This window comes from Macaca thibetana, chromosome 11, assembly GCF_024542745.1.
Source record: "Macaca thibetana thibetana isolate TM-01 chromosome 11, ASM2454274v1, whole genome shotgun sequence".
NCBI classification, from domain to species: domain Eukaryota; kingdom Metazoa; phylum Chordata; class Mammalia; order Primates; family Cercopithecidae; genus Macaca; species Macaca thibetana.
The window spans coordinates 68,774,792-68,794,364 of NC_065588.1; the positions used below are offsets into that span (position 1 = coordinate 68,774,792).

At 32.1% G+C, this 19,573-nt stretch overlaps 1 protein-coding gene across 2 annotated transcripts in view; it reads left to right on the forward strand.

Annotated features, from left to right (window-relative positions):
• Positions 1–19,573, forward strand: part of TRHDE (thyrotropin releasing hormone degrading enzyme) — a 420,293-nt gene that overhangs the window by 296,905 nt on the left and 103,815 nt on the right. For both annotated transcript variants that reach the window (XM_050749271.1, XM_050749272.1), the window contains exons 8-12: positions 4,859–4,924; positions 5,553–5,740; positions 10,989–11,077; positions 17,663–17,796; positions 17,895–17,950. In XM_050749271.1, the coding sequence (XP_050605228.1) occupies positions 4,859–4,924; positions 5,553–5,740; positions 10,989–11,077; positions 17,663–17,796; positions 17,895–17,950 (533 nt within the window). The remainder of the gene's footprint in view (positions 1–4,858; positions 4,925–5,552; positions 5,741–10,988; positions 11,078–17,662; positions 17,797–17,894; positions 17,951–19,573) is intronic.

The following is a 19,573-nucleotide window of genomic DNA, read 5'->3' on the forward strand; positions in this document are numbered from 1 at the left end:
TTGGTTAAATAGTTGTAAACAAGATTGGCAGTCATTACTCTCACGGAGTTTACAGACTGTGTGAACAGTCAAACTAATAAACAGGCACCTATGACACAGTGGGATAAATGCTATTATATAGAACATTGTGTGACAATATAAAAGAGATATTTAGCTTAGAATTAGGAAGGAGGTTGAAGTGGATGGGAAATGATTCCTGGAGGAAATGCATCAAAATTGAGTCCTGGAAATTGAATTGAATTGAATTGAGGTAGCCAAAGGAGAAAAGAGTATGTAGAGAATTGCATGTGCAGAGAACCAGCAATGAGACAAAATATCCATTAGACATCTTCAGAAAGCTGAAAGTGGCTAAATTCATGCAGGGAGCAACAAGTTAACAAATGAGATTTGAGAAATACAGAGGGACAAGACTATGAGGGCAATTTTTAGGCTATATTAAGGAGTTTGGACTATATTCTGAACATAGCAGGGATTTATGTGTATATTTAATCAAAAATATTCTGGCTTTGTGGGAGAGACTAGATGTGAAAGGGACAAAGCAGAAACAAGGGCAGCTGTCATCATCCATGTAAGATTCTGAACAGTAGATATACAGGTAAGGGAAAGTGGGACTCTTGGAGTATATTTAGTTCATGTATTATTAATTGAATGTGGTGGAAAGGGCTGTCAAGGCATCAAGATAACTCTTTGCTAGGGGTGGATGAAAAGGTCCTCACTGGAGAAGGGCCACCAAAAGGATCCAATGTAGGGGAGGATAATGAGTTCAGTTTTTAATAGGACTTGGTTATCTATGTGGCTAATAGGACTCAGTTATCTATGTGGCTTGGATATCTTGGATATTGGATTTGGGTAGCCAGAGGCATGGGGTTTGGATGTAGGCTGAAGACTCTGAGTTCCAATGTTCTGATTTCTTAGCTGATGATGATAATATCTACCTCTAATGTTGTTGTGTGGATTGAATGAGATAAAATATAAGACAACTCGCACAGTGTTAAAAAGGAGACAAATATTACTGTTTTCATGTGCTGTGCTCTTTCATTATTATTGATAGTGATGCATTTCCTTCTCAGTTACTCAGTTTTCCAACCTATAGCCTGAGATTATTAAAAAGATTACCACAGAGAACGCCCACCGAATATTTATGATGTGTTAGGCACTCTTCACTCTTTTAACACTGTATATTGAATCATTCAATTCTCAGAAAAATATATATAGTAGTTATTTTATTATCCCCATTGTTACATATGTGAAGATAGGCACAAAGAGTTAAACAGCTTTCTAAAGCTCATATAGCTAGTGAATGTTGGACCTTGGGTTTGAACCAAGGCAGGCTCTTGTTACTGCATTTTAAACCACTATGCTGTGATGCCTCTCTCCATAGGCAGATGTAATATATTCTTGTTTAATAGAGTTTTAACTTTTAATCAGTCTATATTATTTGTTATATCTCTTAAGAATAGTCTGGTGATTATCTTTATTTTATTCCTTACAATAACTCTATTATTTCTGAAATACCTAGTATAAAGAAACCACAATTCTTTTAAAGTTAATATTAAAACATTCTTCTGTTTTATGTCATAATGTCAAATCTGCTGAAGATTGACTTTTATACACATAAACGTAAACTTAGATTTCCATTTCAGATTTATATCTCTGAGGACTTTCATATTCACTGACTTAGAGGTTTTAAAAGAACTTAAAATATTTTTATTCAATGAGATACCAAATATGATTTCATCTTGCCAAGTGGTTATTATACCAAGATTTCTATAGCTTCAGTCATGGAAATCTCCCTACACAAATCACATCTCAGTATTTGTGGTTCTTCTCAGTAACCTTTTCTTCACCATTGTTTCCCCTGTACTAGAAAGTTACCTGAACACGCTAAGTGCTCCATACATTTTGTGGAATTAATGAAAAAAAAATTGATGACTGATTATTAAAACATACTTATTATCCTTTAAGTTTCTTTATAATTCTGCAAAATTTTCTTAATTCAAGCTATGAGTATGTTTATGCAAGCTTTCTCTTTAAAAAAAAAGGGAAACTTTTTTCACTCTGATGGTAGTTTCTTTTGCTGTGCAGAAGCTCTTTAGTTTAATGAGATCCCATTTGTCAATTTTGGCTTTTGCTGCTGTTGCTTTTGGTGTTTTAGACATGAAGTCTTTGCCCATGCCTATGTCCTGAATGGTACTACCTAGGTTTTCCTCTAGGATTTTTATGGTATTAGGTCTAACATTTAAGTCTCTAATCCATCTTGAATTAATTTTCGTATAAGGAGTAAGGAAAGCATCCAGTTTCAGCTTTCTACTTATGGCTAGCCAATTTTCCCAGCACCATTTATTAAATAGGGAATCCTCAAATGTCCATCAGTGACAGATTGGATTAAGAAAATGTGGCACATATACACCATGGAATACTATGCAGCCATCAAAAAGGATGAGTTTGTGTCCTTTGTAGGGACATGGATGCAGCTGGAAACCATCATTCTTAGCAAACTATCACAAGAACAAAAAACCAAACACCGCATGTTCTCACTCATAGGTGGGAACTGAACAATGAGATCACTCGGACTCAGGAAGGGGAACATCACACACCGGGGCCTATCAGAGGGGGGGGGGGGAGGGGGGAGGGGGGAGGGATTGCATTGGGAGTTCTACCTGATGTAAATGATGAGTTGATGGGTGCAGCACACCAACAAGGCACAAGTATACATATGTAACAAACCTGCACGTTATGCACATGTACCCTACAACTTAAAGTATAATAATAATAAATAAATTAAAAAAAAAAAAGGGAAACTTTTTTTAAAAAAAAGTTGGCACATGTAAAATTCCAATAACATCTGAATATCAGGGTTACTGAGAGTTCAAGAAGATATGTTATCTTTCCTGAATACAGAGGCAGGCAAGTTGGAAATTGCTTCTTATGTCTGGATAATTTTCATTTCAGCCTGCTTGAAGTGGAAACTTGAACCTTTTTCTAAACTGAGAAGGGAAGAAATAGTTCAAACTGATGATAGTAGGACAAGGTCAACTCATATTATGAATAGTTAGACTTTTATGATCTTTGAGAAGAAAATTGTATATTGGATTTTATAGTATTCCTTTATTTCTCCTTTGCTGAATTAGCCTAGCAGCACTACCCATAAACAGAACCTAAGACTAAAGAGTTCTAATATTAGCACCGTTTATTATTACATCACTAAAATAAAATGCAAGTTAGGCACTGTGGCTAAGGCCTGTAATCTCAACCCTTTGGGAGGCCATGGAGAGAGACTAGCTCAAGCCCAAGAGCTCAAGGCCAGCATGGGCAACATAATGGGATCCTGTTGCTACCAAAAATTTAAAATATATATATAGCTGGGTGTAGCGGTGTGTGCGCCTGCAGTCCCAGCTACTGAGGAGGCTGAGGAAGGAGTATCACTTGAGCCTGGGAGGTAAAGGCTGCAGTGAGCCCTGATCATACTACTACACTCCAGCCTGGGTGACAGAGTGAGATCTTGTCTCAAATACAAAATTAAAAAATAAAATAAAACGCACTTTTATATTTTGTAAATCTTATTCCCAAATTTATTCATTTAAGTGGAAAGAGCATAATGAATAATTTTGAAAGTTAAATCTAAAATAATCTATTTAAATCCTGGTCTCTGTGTTTATGTTGAAAAACCTCACATGGAATGTTCAAAGCCAAATTAGGATTCAGAATGGTTATTCAGGGTTATATGTTTTAACAAAGTTATTCATAACACCTGATGGCAATGATGAATTTGTGGTTGCTAAGTTAGTGTTGGACATTGCATCTCTAGGCATCTGATTAAGTGGGAGTTGCCATTTGCTGTGCTGTGAGTTGCCAACAAAAGCTGAACCTGTCACAGGTGTTACAATTTGTATTTCAGAAAATTTGCTTCCCCCAAGTTTAATTATCCCCAGAGTAGCCCACTCCATATAAAGTACTGAAGGATTCAGCATTTTTCTTTTCAGTACTTTGATGTCATTTAGGATTTTGTCTACTATCTATATGTTGCAGGGATAATGGAATTTCAAATGAAGAACGAGGGACTTTTACAATATGACACTATTTTTATATTCATATTTCTGTTTTGAAAGCAGAAAAAATAATGCAAACCGGCCGTAACCAAATAGCACCCTGACGAGACAAACCGTGCTTCTTAGAGGAGAACAAAGTGTGAATCGGATAGAAAGTGTATAGGTTTTACCACTAATAACTAAACATTAAAAATGGCAAGTCCAAAGCCCCAAAATATTAAATAAACTTAGGAATGACTTTTTCTTATCAAATATTAATATGTGTTTCAAATCCATGGAAATAAGTATTTATCATTATTGTAATAGGCAGTCTTTCCTTTGCAGAGAGACCACTGAACTGGAGACAGATTGTGAAGAGAGGATTCTTTCGGCAAAGCAATCCCTCTTAACATCAGCATATATTAGCCCGTTCTTTTTTTCATAAAATATTTCTTTTTCAACACTTTAACACAAAATCCTGATGGGAAAGTTTCTCTAAACCTTTCATTGAAGAGGTAGTGTTTTCAGAATTGACTGAGGTTGACTCGCTCAATTAGAGAAAGATCTTTGACCCTGGATATCTGTAAGAAGTGATTAGAGTTATGAAAATAATTTTTAAGAGATTAATATTGGTTGATGACTTAATTAGGAAATATTCTATACTTAAATCTCTTTGGAATATTTTTAAATGAGATTCTTTATCTTCTTTTATGTCTTTTTTAGTAATATAATTCCAACATATGAAAATTATTAACTGAATTGAGACATAAATGTGTTTACTAGTTACTGTTTAACCTTTGAATTGTAATTACAATTTTATATTCTTGTAGGATTATTTGACCATTCATAAGTATGGCAATGCAGCCAGAAATGATCTCTGGAATACATTATCGGAGGTAAAGTATAGGAAGCTCAAATATCAAAACCTCTACTTGAATATTTGAATTGCATTTATAAGACATTCATAGCCTTTATTAACACTGACAGTTTGTTTTCACTTTTTACATTTTTCATTTGTTCATATTGATTTTTTGTTTTATATAATATATTGTAAAACAAAGGGGTTTAAAACTAAACTACAAATGGTAGTAAAAGATACCTCGCCTACTTTCAAACATGACAATATTTCTGAAATATAATTTTAATATGGTGTAAGATATTCATGTTAAAAACATAAATATTGAAGTTTGAAATAATTTTTCCTATATGTCAAATATTTAAATGTGACACTAGACATGCTGGGAATACTTACTGATGCTGCAGGGATTTGCTTTAATAATAACACATATTTTATTTTATGTTATGTAAAAACTTTAATGTTAATACAACTTTCATTTTTATATACATGTATGAAGCTTAACTTAGGGTAAGAAGATTAATTTCACTAACATTATATTGGCTTCACTGACTTTAAATGTTTTCATATTTAGGTAAATAGTAAAGATAGAAATAAAAATGGCTTAATGTTAATTATGTTGATAATTCATGTTTATAAAACTAATTTATACATTTTTCCTTGTAAAGGCTTTAAAAAGAAATGGGAAATATGTAAATATACAAGAAGTAATGGATCAGTGGACACTCCAGATGGGTTATCCTGTTATCACCATCTTGGGAAACACAACAGCAGAAAATAGAATAATAATTACCCAACAACATTTTATCTATGATATCAGTGCTAAAACTAAAGCACTTAAACTTCAAAATAGCAGGTACAACATTCTTTTTTACATGAAAAATATTGTTTTTATTCTTACATTTGCAGTTTTAATATTTCAAAGAGCATTAATAACAAAATTCTGAAATGCTTTTTGTTATTAAAACATATATTAAGTGAAATATAGTTTTTGTTTCTTTATTTACACAAGTTATTTTGATTCTCTTTTTACTCCTGTTTCTTGGATATCTGAACCTTCAAGCTGAAAAAACACCAAAGTTATTTGTTTAGGAAGACAGAATTTTAAATAATCATGGTGTTTAAAAAAAAAAATGTTATTTTTCACTTTTCCCCATGAATGTTTCTTGAATTAAATGCAAGAAAGTTAAAATGTGTTGCTGTGAATTAAAAGGAATTGAGCCCACTGTGAGATTTATAAAGCGAGTGAGAACAGAAACTCATAATGCAGAAAAACTAAAACAAAAATCAAATGAAATAATGTCTGAGTCAAAGGAATTTAAAATGGTACCTTGAAATGATCTAACGATTAATGTCACTTAGTATCAACATATGTTCTTTCTCATTTTTAGTGTTTAAAATCAATCAACAGCATACATAAAATCTTTATTTGTTGTTTCTTTAACTTTCTGCTGAAACTCTTAATTACTGATAACTCAGCATGTAGCATTCTTCTTTCTTTTCTACTTTATGTTTTCTATTTTGTGTCTCATTAAAGTCTGGGCCAAGGAAAGATATTAAAACTTAAATCAGTCCATTTCATTTCATTTAAGAAGCCCTAGTAAGACTTTGGTTCCAGTGAGGCTGGGGGTGGGGGTGGGGGATGGGCGGTACAGGAAGAGGGAGAGAAGTTAAAATTGATAAACACAATGAGATGTTTGGATTAGGTTACTCATGCTGTCTCCCATTATCTTGGAAAATTAGGAGTCTGACTTTATCATCCACCCATGTCCAGGAGATCTGGAACAGACATTAAGTTTGCTTTGTCATCTCTAAGAAGAATGGAAATTGTTCCCCTGTAGGCTAGCTCCAAGACCAGCCAGTCACTCAATCTAAGTGACTGAGAAATTCATGAATGTTTCTGGTGACTACATTTGGAATCCGATTTAGAAAAGCAGTGTCTTGTATCTCTCCATATACAGTCTATATTTACCTTCAACGCGCTACCCTTTGCAATCCAACTGTGTAGACTCATGGAATGTGCTTGTACCCTGCCACACTGTCACCACTGTTAGGGACTGACTCTGTCATTGCTTCTTCCCCCAGCCTGGATTTCCCACATCTGCCAGGTGCTGTTTCTAACCTTCTATGTCTGGCCCGAGGCGAAACAAGCACAAGCGTAGGCATCAACTCTGGCCTTGCCGGGAAGTACATAAAAACTACTTGACTGTGGCAAAGTTAGAGAGATTTGGGCCAGGCCTTTGAGAATGATCAATGTGACACAAGCATCACTGATGCAGAAAAACATAAAGGACATGCAGATGACAGAACAAATTTTGAACAAAAATATTCTGTCAACCTATAACATACATCAGATGTACCGGCCAGGAATCTAATTCTTTAAAGGAAGAATTTCTCCCAGGCTGTATAATCATATGTAACATCTAGACAGCTTTGTTGGTTTGTCTTCTGGAATTATAAAATCATATGTATGATTTTGAACTCTGAGAACTTAGCATATAAAATATTAAGAGTAAGATAATGCAGGACCACCCTGTCTAAAAAATGATTTTCTATTTATTTTGCAATTATAGACCTTGTAGCTGAAAATGGATTATTGCAATTTTACATTATTGATCATTTAATTCACTGTAACATCCTGGTCAAAGCTTCAATTTGATTCTCTCTGGCCTATGTATGTAGCCTTCCTAGATCTTTATTTCACAATGCAAAGAGTTGATGGAGTAAAACCAACTGCCTATCTATTCCAGAAATCCTGTGAAATCTGTACCCAGGAAATTTTCTGACCCAGGAAAATCAATTATTTGTCTTTTCATTTTTCTAAGAAACACTAGAACATCATTGCAATATGCCTAGAACATTTTAAGTGAATCCAGTAATTATATTTTTATATATAATAGTTGTATTACAACATAGAAAGGAAAGATCTTTACATAACTAAATAGTCACATAAAGTTAGCTGATGTGTAACAGAGTGTCAAATATATTCTAGAATTTGGGTACTTGGGAAGTTGTGAATTTGCGTAGCCTTTTCCATTATAAAGTTAATGCATTGCAATGTAAAGTAATGTCTCCCTATACACTGAGGAGCTTCTCAGTGTTCTTTGCTGCGGAGAATTTTACTAACCTCCACAGTCATACTTTCCTTCTCTTAATGCCCTGATGACAGTGACATCTGACCAGTTTTTCACAAAGTCTGGACAAATGCTTCATTAATTTTGATGCTATTTTATAAAAAAAGTCTCATTCAGGTTTATATGCACCTATTCTTTGCTACCTTAATATAATCATTAGAGTAAAAGTTGCTTTATTATAACAATGAAAATGACTGATAAGAGAGGTAGTCGAAGGAACTGTTAAAGAAAAAAATATCTTGGGAGGTCTTTTTTTATGCTTAAAATAACATGATGACAAGTCAAGTTAAAACTGAGACAGCTAGAACACAATCTAATTTCCTAAGTTATTTTTTCTAATATCGTTTTAAACATAATCCATTGCAATCTTGGATTTCTTTACAACACAGAGGGCTTTTCACTAAACTAAGTTTAGGATCTTCTAGTCTTTTAAGTTAAAATCACAAAGCAACATAATTACGAGGCTTTCCTTGATTTTAAAACGAAATTTATGAAGAGTCCACATATATGATGTTTGGAAAGTTGTGAAATATATTCACAGTATAGTAGTTCAAAAGTAAATACAAATTTCAAATATGCTTTTAACTTGGAACTTTTAATTTGTCTTTGTTACTATATGTAGATTTTGGTTATGTGTGTGCATACACACAAACACACATAGAATAGGGAACAAAAAGATTCTTAGGAAGTATATAAATATATATTTTTTAATTTTTAAAAACTGCCTCAAAGTTTGTATCCCCAAACCTTATAGTTATAACTATAAGGTTTATAGTTTAACTTAGTTAACCTTGTAGTTAACTTGCATCTGAACAGCTATGTGATACAATGTCTGACATTTAGGAAATTTGCTGTATATATGTGGTATTGACATGCAGGTATTTATATGAATCATTTTCCTGTATTTTAGAGATTTTTTTCTAAAACCCAAATATAGAAACAAACCAACTTTTATCATAATCTCTAGTTACTTAGAATAAATAATTTAAATATATGGAAATTCTGTTTATTTATATTAGGGGCAAACAATGATTCACAAACATTTTATGATTATGCTACAAAAAAGACACAATTATCCTTGAGAATTTTTAAATATCCTCAATTTTATATATCCTTTGCCTTAGCCAGTACTTATTTGGCTTCACAATTTAGCTGACCCAACTCAATATGGATAGGTACTAAAGTCAAGTTTATGAAGTTATTCTGTCTTACCTATAGATGGGTTTGATGCCTTTTATTTCATTTTATTCCAAGTCCATTCAATCAGATTCAATAGTAATTTATGATTTAGAGTAGACATGCCTCCTATTTTCAGGCTTTTTCAAGACCTAAGTACACAAAAATGAGCTTATCATTTAATTTGAGAATCAGACCCAGAGTTGGGCATCATTGTCTCTTAACTAAGTGTTCCAATTAACCAAAAGAGATCCATTATTTTTAAGAGAACAGCTGTTAATGAAATGGATCAGTTCTTTGTCTCCTCCTGACAGTAAATCTGTCATTAAATATCTGGGGCATATTTTTAAACCTATATTGAAAGTTTGGAAGTATTTGTTAAAGAGTTTACATGAGTTGTTGTTCATGAACTACTGTCTAAAGAGTCAATATAGATTTCGCTATTATAAATTGTTGTGTTACTAGACCAATTGTAAGCAGTCATTATTAGTATAGCATAGTATCTCCACATAGTTAGGCCCTCCAAAATGTTTTTTTTTTCATTAAGTATAGGACACAGTTTTAAAATCAAGAACTGTAAACATATTATTTTGATTTTCCATACTGGAGATAGGAGTTGGTATAAAATTATGAATTTCTTTCAACCTTCCATTTGAACTCTTTACTATTACTGAATTCTGTTTATTGTGAATGCAAAACATGGAATAATAAAATAGTCAAATTTCACACGACAGATGCATGGAAGATGTCCTTCTCTCTCACTCCCCAAAAGACATATTCATTATAATGTTTATTACCCCCAGGCATGTTTCCCAAACATTTTTTAATTCTTTATTTATTCTCACAGTTATTAAGGTCACACAATATCTCTTACATTTCTAAAATAGAAAAATATATTTTTCCAAACTGGAATTGTTGGCTACTCTATTGATAATGGTGAAATGATAGATTGAAATAATCTGGCTATATTTCAAGGCAGGAAACAAATACAGTCATGTAGTCATTGGACTTGGAGTAAGACCATCCAACATATCTCTGGCTATTCATTTGAGATTAAACTGATATTACTTCATGTATAAGTATAGGCCTCAATTTTTATCCTATAAAAAGGTAAATGCTGCAAAATGCTTCTCTTTAATAGATGAGTTTCATGATTGGTCCCTGCATGTTGGTGGCTGCTTTGACACATCAAGTTAGAAATTTCATTTCACAAAACAGAGCATTAAGTGCGTCCCACAATATTCTTTCTATTGATCTGGATTGTATGGGAATCTGACTAGTTTTTATTTTTTTCTTTTCTGCTGAATCACTTTAGATATGTCATATTAACTTTTCTGTAAACTACGTTAATAGTGTCCCAGAGAGTCATTAGATAATAAATAAGGAGAATATTAAAATGTAAATGCATGGAGCCACTGAGATGTGTCTTAATCTAACATAAAAACAAGTAGAAAGGAGTTATGTTTAGACCTTAATCAATATGGCTCAGGTATATAGATATTAGTTACTTTTTATTTCAAATTCAAAATGCAAAACCTTTATCCCCCAAGATAAATGCTTTTGTTGGCAGTTCTCTTTGCACTGCAATTAAAATTCGTAGAGGCCAAGTCTCCTTAATGGCATTGAAAGAGTGAATTCATCTTTTTGACTTATGCCTTACTTTTATGACTGGAATGTTTTTTAGTTCACCTAATGAGAGTAGTAAAAATCACACAGAAGGCGCATGGGAAATGTTTTTTGTTTCTGTTTTGATATAGCTATTTTTATTCTTAAAGCTTCTCTTTTATTTTGCAGTTACCTGTGGCAGATTCCATTAACTATTGTGGTAGGAAATAGAAGCCATGTGTCTTCAGAAGCAATTATTTGGGTGTCGAACAAATCAGGTAAACTATATATTCTCCCCTGAGGAACTATCTGGTTTCAGATAATTGTTTAGCAACTTAACCTCTGGTTTCAGCTGTTATAAAATGTGAATAAAGACAAATTAGAAAGAGAATATAAAGGAATGATTATCAACCCTATAAAATTAGATATAGGATAGTTACTAAATAGTCTAATTTCAGTTTGTTTTTGTAATTACTAAATTTATTTGTTTCTTTAAGGGTAAAGACGAAACTTAAAAATAAATGTTTGTAATACTAATCTTAGGTGTTTAAAATTGTATTACTTTATAACTCCACATGTAATTAAAATATAATTATAACCTCAAAGAGAAGAGTATGCCAAATACTGAAAACACAGGTCTCATTTTTAATTCCACTTTCCTATCTTCTCTTTACCAGACTGTCTCTTTAAAGGATGAGAGAGGCAATATTCTCCATGGAATTATATAATTACAGGGCCAGAAGGTGGGGGGCTTGGACAGGTTAGCAAGCCATCTCTTAGGTGGGGTCAAACCTCAAGGAGCAGAGAGAGATGAGATTCTATTCTCTTTCTAAATATCTTCAAATAAGATAGTGACCTATTTCAATTTACTGTCAGAAAGCTATTTCTTGAATCCAATCTATAGCCTTCATTCTAGAGTGTGAAACAGGTCCCTTTTATTTATGTTTTCCATTGAGTTAGAGAAAAAGTCAATTATCATCTTTTGTGTAACATTTCATTTAGGTTTAGATAGTCAAGTGTGCCCAGATATTGTTTTTCCTACTCCTTTCTCAGATGCTGTTAATTGATGTTATTTTGCTCTTTCATAAGCCTTATTTTAAAAAGCCACAATTTTTTTATTTGAAATAGGGCGAAGTATAAATAAATAAACAAATACAATTTCTTATCCTCAGGCTTGCTATTATAAGGGAGGTTTAAGTGCTCAGAATACATATATGTATACGTGCAAGAAAAAGTTGTTACAGTAAAATGGAATCTGGTTATCAGCAGTATGAACACTTACAGTTCCATGCAGATATTTACATACATTTTCATGTTATTATATTTGTAACACATAAAGACATACAATGAAAACATATGCTTTCATTTATATACACTATATATGAAACATTGATATGTAATGTAGCAATGTATTGAGATACTTTAAAATTTGTTGGTGTTTTTCCTTTTAAATTGTTCATTATAATCTATTCTTTCACTTACTGGAATTAGTGTTTATATCGTGATTCTGAATTCACACTTCCTGTATTACTTGACTTTATATTTGTCTTTTCCTGTCGTGTAGTTGTTTGTCTACATAAGTTGTTGTGAAATGATGAGGGAGAGCAGTGAGTTGTTATAATGACCAAATTAGAAAGAAGTCATCTCTTTATAGGATTCCTATGAGATGTGATAGAACTATCTTCAGAAGTAAGGTAAAATATTTATCTTTGGAAGGTAGAATGGAAATGGGAAAATGAGTGTAAAGATACTGATCAAACATGGGGATTCTCCCAAAACTTCACTGTTAGATCGTGCAAGGATTCAGGATGAGTAATTCTGGTGGATACCTTTCCGGGTCCATTTCTTCTCACTTCCTAGTTATTTCCATGCTGTTATTCATGATATCTTTTTATCTTTCACAGAGTATCCCAGGCTGGGCGTAGTGGCTCACGGCTGTAATCCCAGCACTTTGGGAGGCCAAGGCGGGTGGATCACTTGAGATCAGGAGTTTGGGACCAGCCTGGCCAACATAATGAAACCCTGTCTCTACTAAAAATACAAAAATTAGCTGGGCATGGTGGTGGGTGCCTGTAGTTCCAGCTACTCGGGAGACTGAGGCAGGAGAATCACTTCAACCCAGGAGGCGGAGGTGGCAGTGAGCCGAGATTGCGCCACTGCACTCCAGCCTGAGCAACAGAGAGAGATTCTGTCTCAAAAAAAAAAAAAAAAAAAAAAAAAGTAGGAAAAGTAGGATAGTATACCAGCTATACCAGCTTTTCTTGACCAATGGCCACGGTTTATGTTTGAGGGATTGTTTTCCTTTACTGTCTTTCATTATTATTCAAGAATAAAACAATGTATTGGTTCAAACCATATGTTTGCCTAAAATATCACCTATCTTGATATGTATGGTCCTTATACACAGCTGCAGAGTTTGCGCAGTACATAACTCTAGGAAGCACTATTTGCACAGGCTATGATATGAATGGCACAGGCCCACACCCCAAAGTTGTGTAAGGTGCAACTTGGACATTTTAATGAAAAATGACACATTCATAACACTATCTTCTGTTTGATATAACATTGTCACATTTAGAATATTAAAACTTGCAGATTGCCCATACTAAGTTAATGTTTCCTGAAATGTTTTCTGAAAACTTTGTAAATACAAAAATCTGCAAAGTTTACAAGAGGCATCTAAAAGACTGAGCACTTTCCTGTTTGCCTTTTCAGTCCCAGTTTATTGTATTCAATTTTTTTATGAAGTCCTTCATTCTGATGACTAATAAAAAACTAACAACAAAGAAAAATTAGGAAAAAAAGAGAAAAGATTGTTAATTTTTGTTTCCTTGTGTATGTTGTCCCATCTCCTCTTTTTCAAAATACTGTCAACTAAATCACAGTGAAAACTGTTTCCCACAAAAACATGAAGAAAAAATTCTGCTCAATTCTTATAAACATATGTAAAACAGTTCCATATTAAATTATGTTATAACATAATTAAATTATGTTATAATTTAATTATAACAATCGGGTCAATGTTTTTGTAGTTTTTCATTGTCATTAGTGATATAGATTTGATCTACATGATATTAATGCAATCAGTGGTGGATAATATAAAGTACGAATTAGATTTGGATCATCATATATTCTTGTCAGTTCATTTTTGGAAAATACTTTGGATAAACATTTAATTAATGCTAAGGTAAAGCATAGATAATTTTATCCTAAAAATAATTTTTAAAACAATTTTTCAGTTTTAGAAAACAGGTTGAAGTGTTTGTCTTTTTCATTCTTATTATGAAAATACCAAAAATTCAGACATTTGTATATGTAGTAGCTTGCATGTTGACTGGCTATTCAATTAACGGTTCGTGGAGAGGAATAAATGTAATGCCAAATGTTAGAAAAGAAAATATTAAAATAGAAGAGAAATTAATCCTGAAAATTAAAGCAATCATGAAAAGTAGCATAATGCAGTAGTGCTTTCTTGAAGCACTGGTTTATTTGAAACTCACAACCTTTCAAATGTGTATTATTTTATCCCCATTTTACAAATGAGGAAATTAAGACTTGAGAAGTAATTTGTCCAAAAAATCAGTTGATTACGTAAAGAGGTGGCTTTAGAAAGTTAGCTTCCTTTGCTTTCTGCCCTTCACCTGACTCTGCAAACACACACACACACACACACGATTTATTACTATGGTAGATTGCTTTGTGGATCTGTCAGTTATTTAATATGATGTCTTTGATTATATGCACATGATTCTTTATAGGTTTTACAAAATATCCTCATTTGATTTTCACAAGAGTCAAGTGATAAAACCAATATGTATTATTTTCCCTGAGTTTGTCTCACATTGTTACTCTGGTTGACCTTTTTAAAAAGTTTTTAAAATTCGAATTCTTTGCAACTGGCAAATATTGGATAGAGATACCTAATCTCTTTTCCCTTTTTATTCCAATAGAAAGTAAAAAATATAAAATCTTATAAAATACCAACTACTCTGTACCTTAATAGCCTAAGCCTTGTGCCATTTTGGATACATTCTAAATATAATTTTTAATTATTATTGCCAGCATCAAGATATAACTTCCATACATTTTATTATGGTACTCATCAAATGCCATACCTCATTAGGCCATTGGAAAAGATCTCTTTAAAATTCATTGCTTGCCATAAGTTAATTTGAAGAACATTTTAGGGATATAATTAACTAGAACAGAAAAGATATTTAAAAATCTATTACAAAAAATTTCAGGGAATCATTTCTGCAACGATCTCATTTGTAACAAAGACATAAAAATATTCGTGAACAGTAATAACCTTCAGGTTTTAGTAGTAAATTTAATAATGACATACTTAAAAACAATAGAAGCCTGTCTTTCTTATTCTGGTCAGATGGTGTAGAAAGTACAGGAATTATTTTCTTATTTTAATATACATATTAACTTAAATTTGACTATATCCTATCTATAAGTTGTTGAAATTAAGTTTAAAAATTAGATTCGAGCGAATCAAGTGGGGCTAAGTTATTCTAGTTATCTAAAATGTGAACAGGAAATAACTTTAAAAATATAGTTACTGTTACAGTAATGCATGACCATTTCAAACTTGTAAAAATCCAAAGTATGTGTTTATATGTTAAACTTGATGCTTTAACATTGTAACTTTTTGAAAAAAAAAACACTTCTTAGATAAAATTTATCAACTTTTCTCAGCTCAAGTGAATTCAAGTATACTTTAAATATTTCTTGTTATAAAAATCTTAGTATACTTGAAGACACTTAGAGATTAATTATTTCTGCCTTCAAGGTTACTAATATTTTTACAATAAAAAAGAAACAATATTCTCAATATTTAAGTTTCAATTTTCATTGTCTGAATTCAGACATTATTAATTAAGATCTCTATGAGGTTATTTTAATTTTAAAGAATGATATTTTCTTATTTATTTATGTAGTCATTTTTACATCTTTCAAATAGATATGAAATTCTAAATTTTTGTAGCAACTGTTTGAATAAATACACTAAATTTTGAAAACTGTACAATCATAGTTTTGGAGACTAGAGAAATTATTTGCATTTTAGAAAAAATATGTGATGATTTATTTTTCTGAGTTCCATGGATTAAGTATAGTATATAAAATAATATACATAAATGTCTTCTTCCATTGAATCATAGATTTGGAAGGAAACTTAAGGGCCATTATTTGTCCCTCAGGTTACAAGTAAGGAAATTGAGGACCAAAGAGAATCAATGGCATAAATTTAAACACTTACGTATAGGAAAGCTGAGACAAGAATTTAGCTTTTCTATCGTACTCTGATTCTTTTTCCAGTGCCATTTTCTCCCTTTCAAATCAACATTAGACTGTGAAAAATGTATATCATATTACAGTAAAAGTGTTATACCATCTTGTATCAATAGAATATAGCATAGTAAAAATTTGGACGCTGAAGTCAGGAGACATAAGATGAACCACTTCTTTTCTTGGATAATTCGATTAACCTGTCTGAGCCTTGTTTCTTTATCTGTTCTAATAGACACAATTTATAAAGGTGGTGGGAGGTTGTGATACTGGAAATGATAAACATTAAATTTTTATATTCAGTATACTTTGGGGTTTAAGTACATTCTATTTTACTGCAGATTTTAGAAAATTGATCATCTATAACATGCATTGGGTTTATTAGTTCACTTTATTCCAAACCTGAGAAATTAGTGGTCATTAATGTCCACCCAATAAGTTTTGTGGTATAAATTCTTCTTGTGTGGTCTCTACTTGAGAGTGAGTACTCTGTAAATGTATTCCTTCAAGGACATGAGAGGGAAAATTTATTTCCTATTTTGAAGTCTGAATGTGTAAAAACTTTGACATTGGAGTAAGAACTAGAGATGTATCCCTACTCAGACCAGAGGCTTATGGTTTTTATGATGCCTTTTATAGTTCTGAGTCATTGTAGAAATTAGAGTAGACCCATGTGGTTTTGATTTTTTTCCACCTGGATGTCAGACTATGTATGTCTGTGTGTATGTGTATACATTTAAAGTCAACTCCACTGTATAAATTTTATGAAATATGAGACTTGAAAATCAACAACATTAGAATAGTCAACTGTGTTTCCGTGGAGTCAATAAAGGCTATATGTTAAGTGAACTGTGTCCCTTTTTTGTACCATTTTTGAAGGAGTTAAATATATAAGAAGTTATAATATTGTTTCTACTTTTTACTGGCTTCTATTAATGAATTAGTTGGTGAGAATAATCAAGTTGCCATTTTCCAAAGTGATCCCAATAAGCAGAATTTATTATCTTTGTTTCTAATTCTATGTGGAAATATTAAAATCTTGAACAAGCAAGTGTTATTTTATTAGCATTATTGACGATGTTTAAGTCTGTTATTTATTAGTTCTCTCAAGAAAGCACAAGAAAAAAGGCAAACACCAGTGACTTTCAAGTAAATGAGCTCTATTTTTTTAATATTTTCTTACTGAATAAAAATAGTAGAATATGCATCTAAAACCTCTTCTTTCATTCTAGTCTCATATCCCCATACAATCTAATTAGGAGTTGCCTGAATACAGTGGTAGATTTCTAGGTTACACTTACTTTGAGAAAGAAAATTATGTATATGTAATGGAGTTTTGTCAAGAACAAAAATGCTAATTATAAGAAAACAATTAATTGAGATGATAGTGAGTAACCAATTAAAGGTGTTTCTAGCATCTAGAATTAGATTAATTAAAGAGTAGGCTTCAATTAGGTATTTAAAATGGCATTCACTTAATTATTGGTATTGTTATATCTGGCACTAAGAAAACATACTTCATTTTAACTCTTAAAATTTAAAATATATCCCAAAAATGCTGTTTTCAGAGCACCACAGAATAACCTATTTGGACAAAGGAAGCTGGCTGCTGGGGAACATCAATCAAACTGGCTATTTTAGAGTCAACTATGACCTAAGGAACTGGAGATTATTAATTGATCAATTAATCCGGAATCATGAGGTACACTCCAGATTTGCTTATCAAATACCTTTTTTGGTATGTGAATATCTGCCATTTTAATCCTAATTTATCATATTATTTTTTCTAATTGGCCTTAGGTTCTTTCTGTGAGTAACCGAGCGGGCTTGATCGACGATGCCTTCAGCCTAGCCAGGTATGTTTTCCTGTGGATCTCCCCAATAAAAATTCGTGCCTGCAAGACTTCCTCTATTAAACTGCATAGTATGTATATGTCTTTTATTTAGGACATTTAAAAAAATCTATTTCTATCTTATGTTCTTTGACTTTGGATATGAGTTCTAATTAGTCTCCCAAACTTTCTATCAATAATAGCTATAGGGTATTTCTAAGTCAGGATAAGCTTGATGAATTTCTCCACAAGTTCAATTTAACACTGAAGATTAATAGTCTCTTCCTGATTTCATTAATGAACTCTATAAAATGACCATTGGGCCATATTTAAGTTTTGATAGAAATTACCTTCAAGTATTGCCAATTTTTCCCTGATATATACTAGTATATCTTTTAAAAATGTTTTTTGAATGTTATTCATTCTAAGAAGCTTATGCTGCAGAACAGAAATCAATATTCCACTGAGTAAGACTGTTCTTAACAAAATATATATCAATCTTGTAGAAGACTTTAGTTGTACTATAGTAATATTTGTGTTATTTCCATAATTATGTTTACAATATTAAAATTAGTTATTCCTTTGAATAGTCGTTAAATGAAATGTTGCTCATAAACTGAAGCTATTTGCTCAATTTTGAGACTAAAATGTAAAACAAACTCAGTTCCTTTAATATTTTATACTGTTTCACATCCAAGTACAGTTTTAATTTTAATAATAGAATTATACAAGCTGTCAATTAAGATGTGGGTGACTCTCCTTACTTACCTAGTTATCATGATTTACCACATTTTCTTCTAAGATAATCAGGGGAAACTGGTTAGTTATGCTTGTGCTGATATTAACACATGACTTATCTTAGTAATAGGCTTTGTTTCATGGGACCTGAAACTGCTTTTACAGTTTATGTATTCAATCAAAATTCAATTCTCTTCCATATGTTAAAAAGCATATTACACACTACAGGATCCTGATCCATCAAAATAATGAGCTTACACATAGAAGACTTGATAATTACTTTGATAGAAGCAAAGCCAAAGTTTGGGATCAAATTACAGAGATTGATTTTTGTAAAAACAAGCAATATAGAGGGGAGAACACAAGTATATAGAGGATAAGGAAAAAATTTCAGGTGCTTTTCTATTTAAAAAAATACTCTGACTTTTGCCTGCCTTATTGCTACTAAAGAAACCAAAAACATTGCTAATATTTTTCTTATTTGGTGAGTGATGCTGTATCAGTGCCTCATTCTGACCAAACATGTACAATTTCAGGCACATATTTGCCTAATAATTGAATGGCAAACCTAAGAACAATTTATCAGCAAGGAAACTGCTAATGAAATTGTACCAATTGAATGTATTTGTGTAATAAGAACTAGGGTTCAGTTCTAGTAAAGATAAACGAAGGCTTTTCCATGCCATAGCACTATCTTATTGGGCAAAAATTTAGAAATAATAGAGCTACATAAAGGCCTGCTGAGATAATCATATGTGGAGATAATGTTTAATATGTAGTTTTTGCTCTGCAGTAAAATCTGAAGTCTTTGTAGAAAGTTTTATGTATGAAACAAAGATTACTTTGGCACAGAAGTTTAGAGAGTCCAGAAAGCCAGAAGGATAATGTATTTAATGTGATAATGTACTG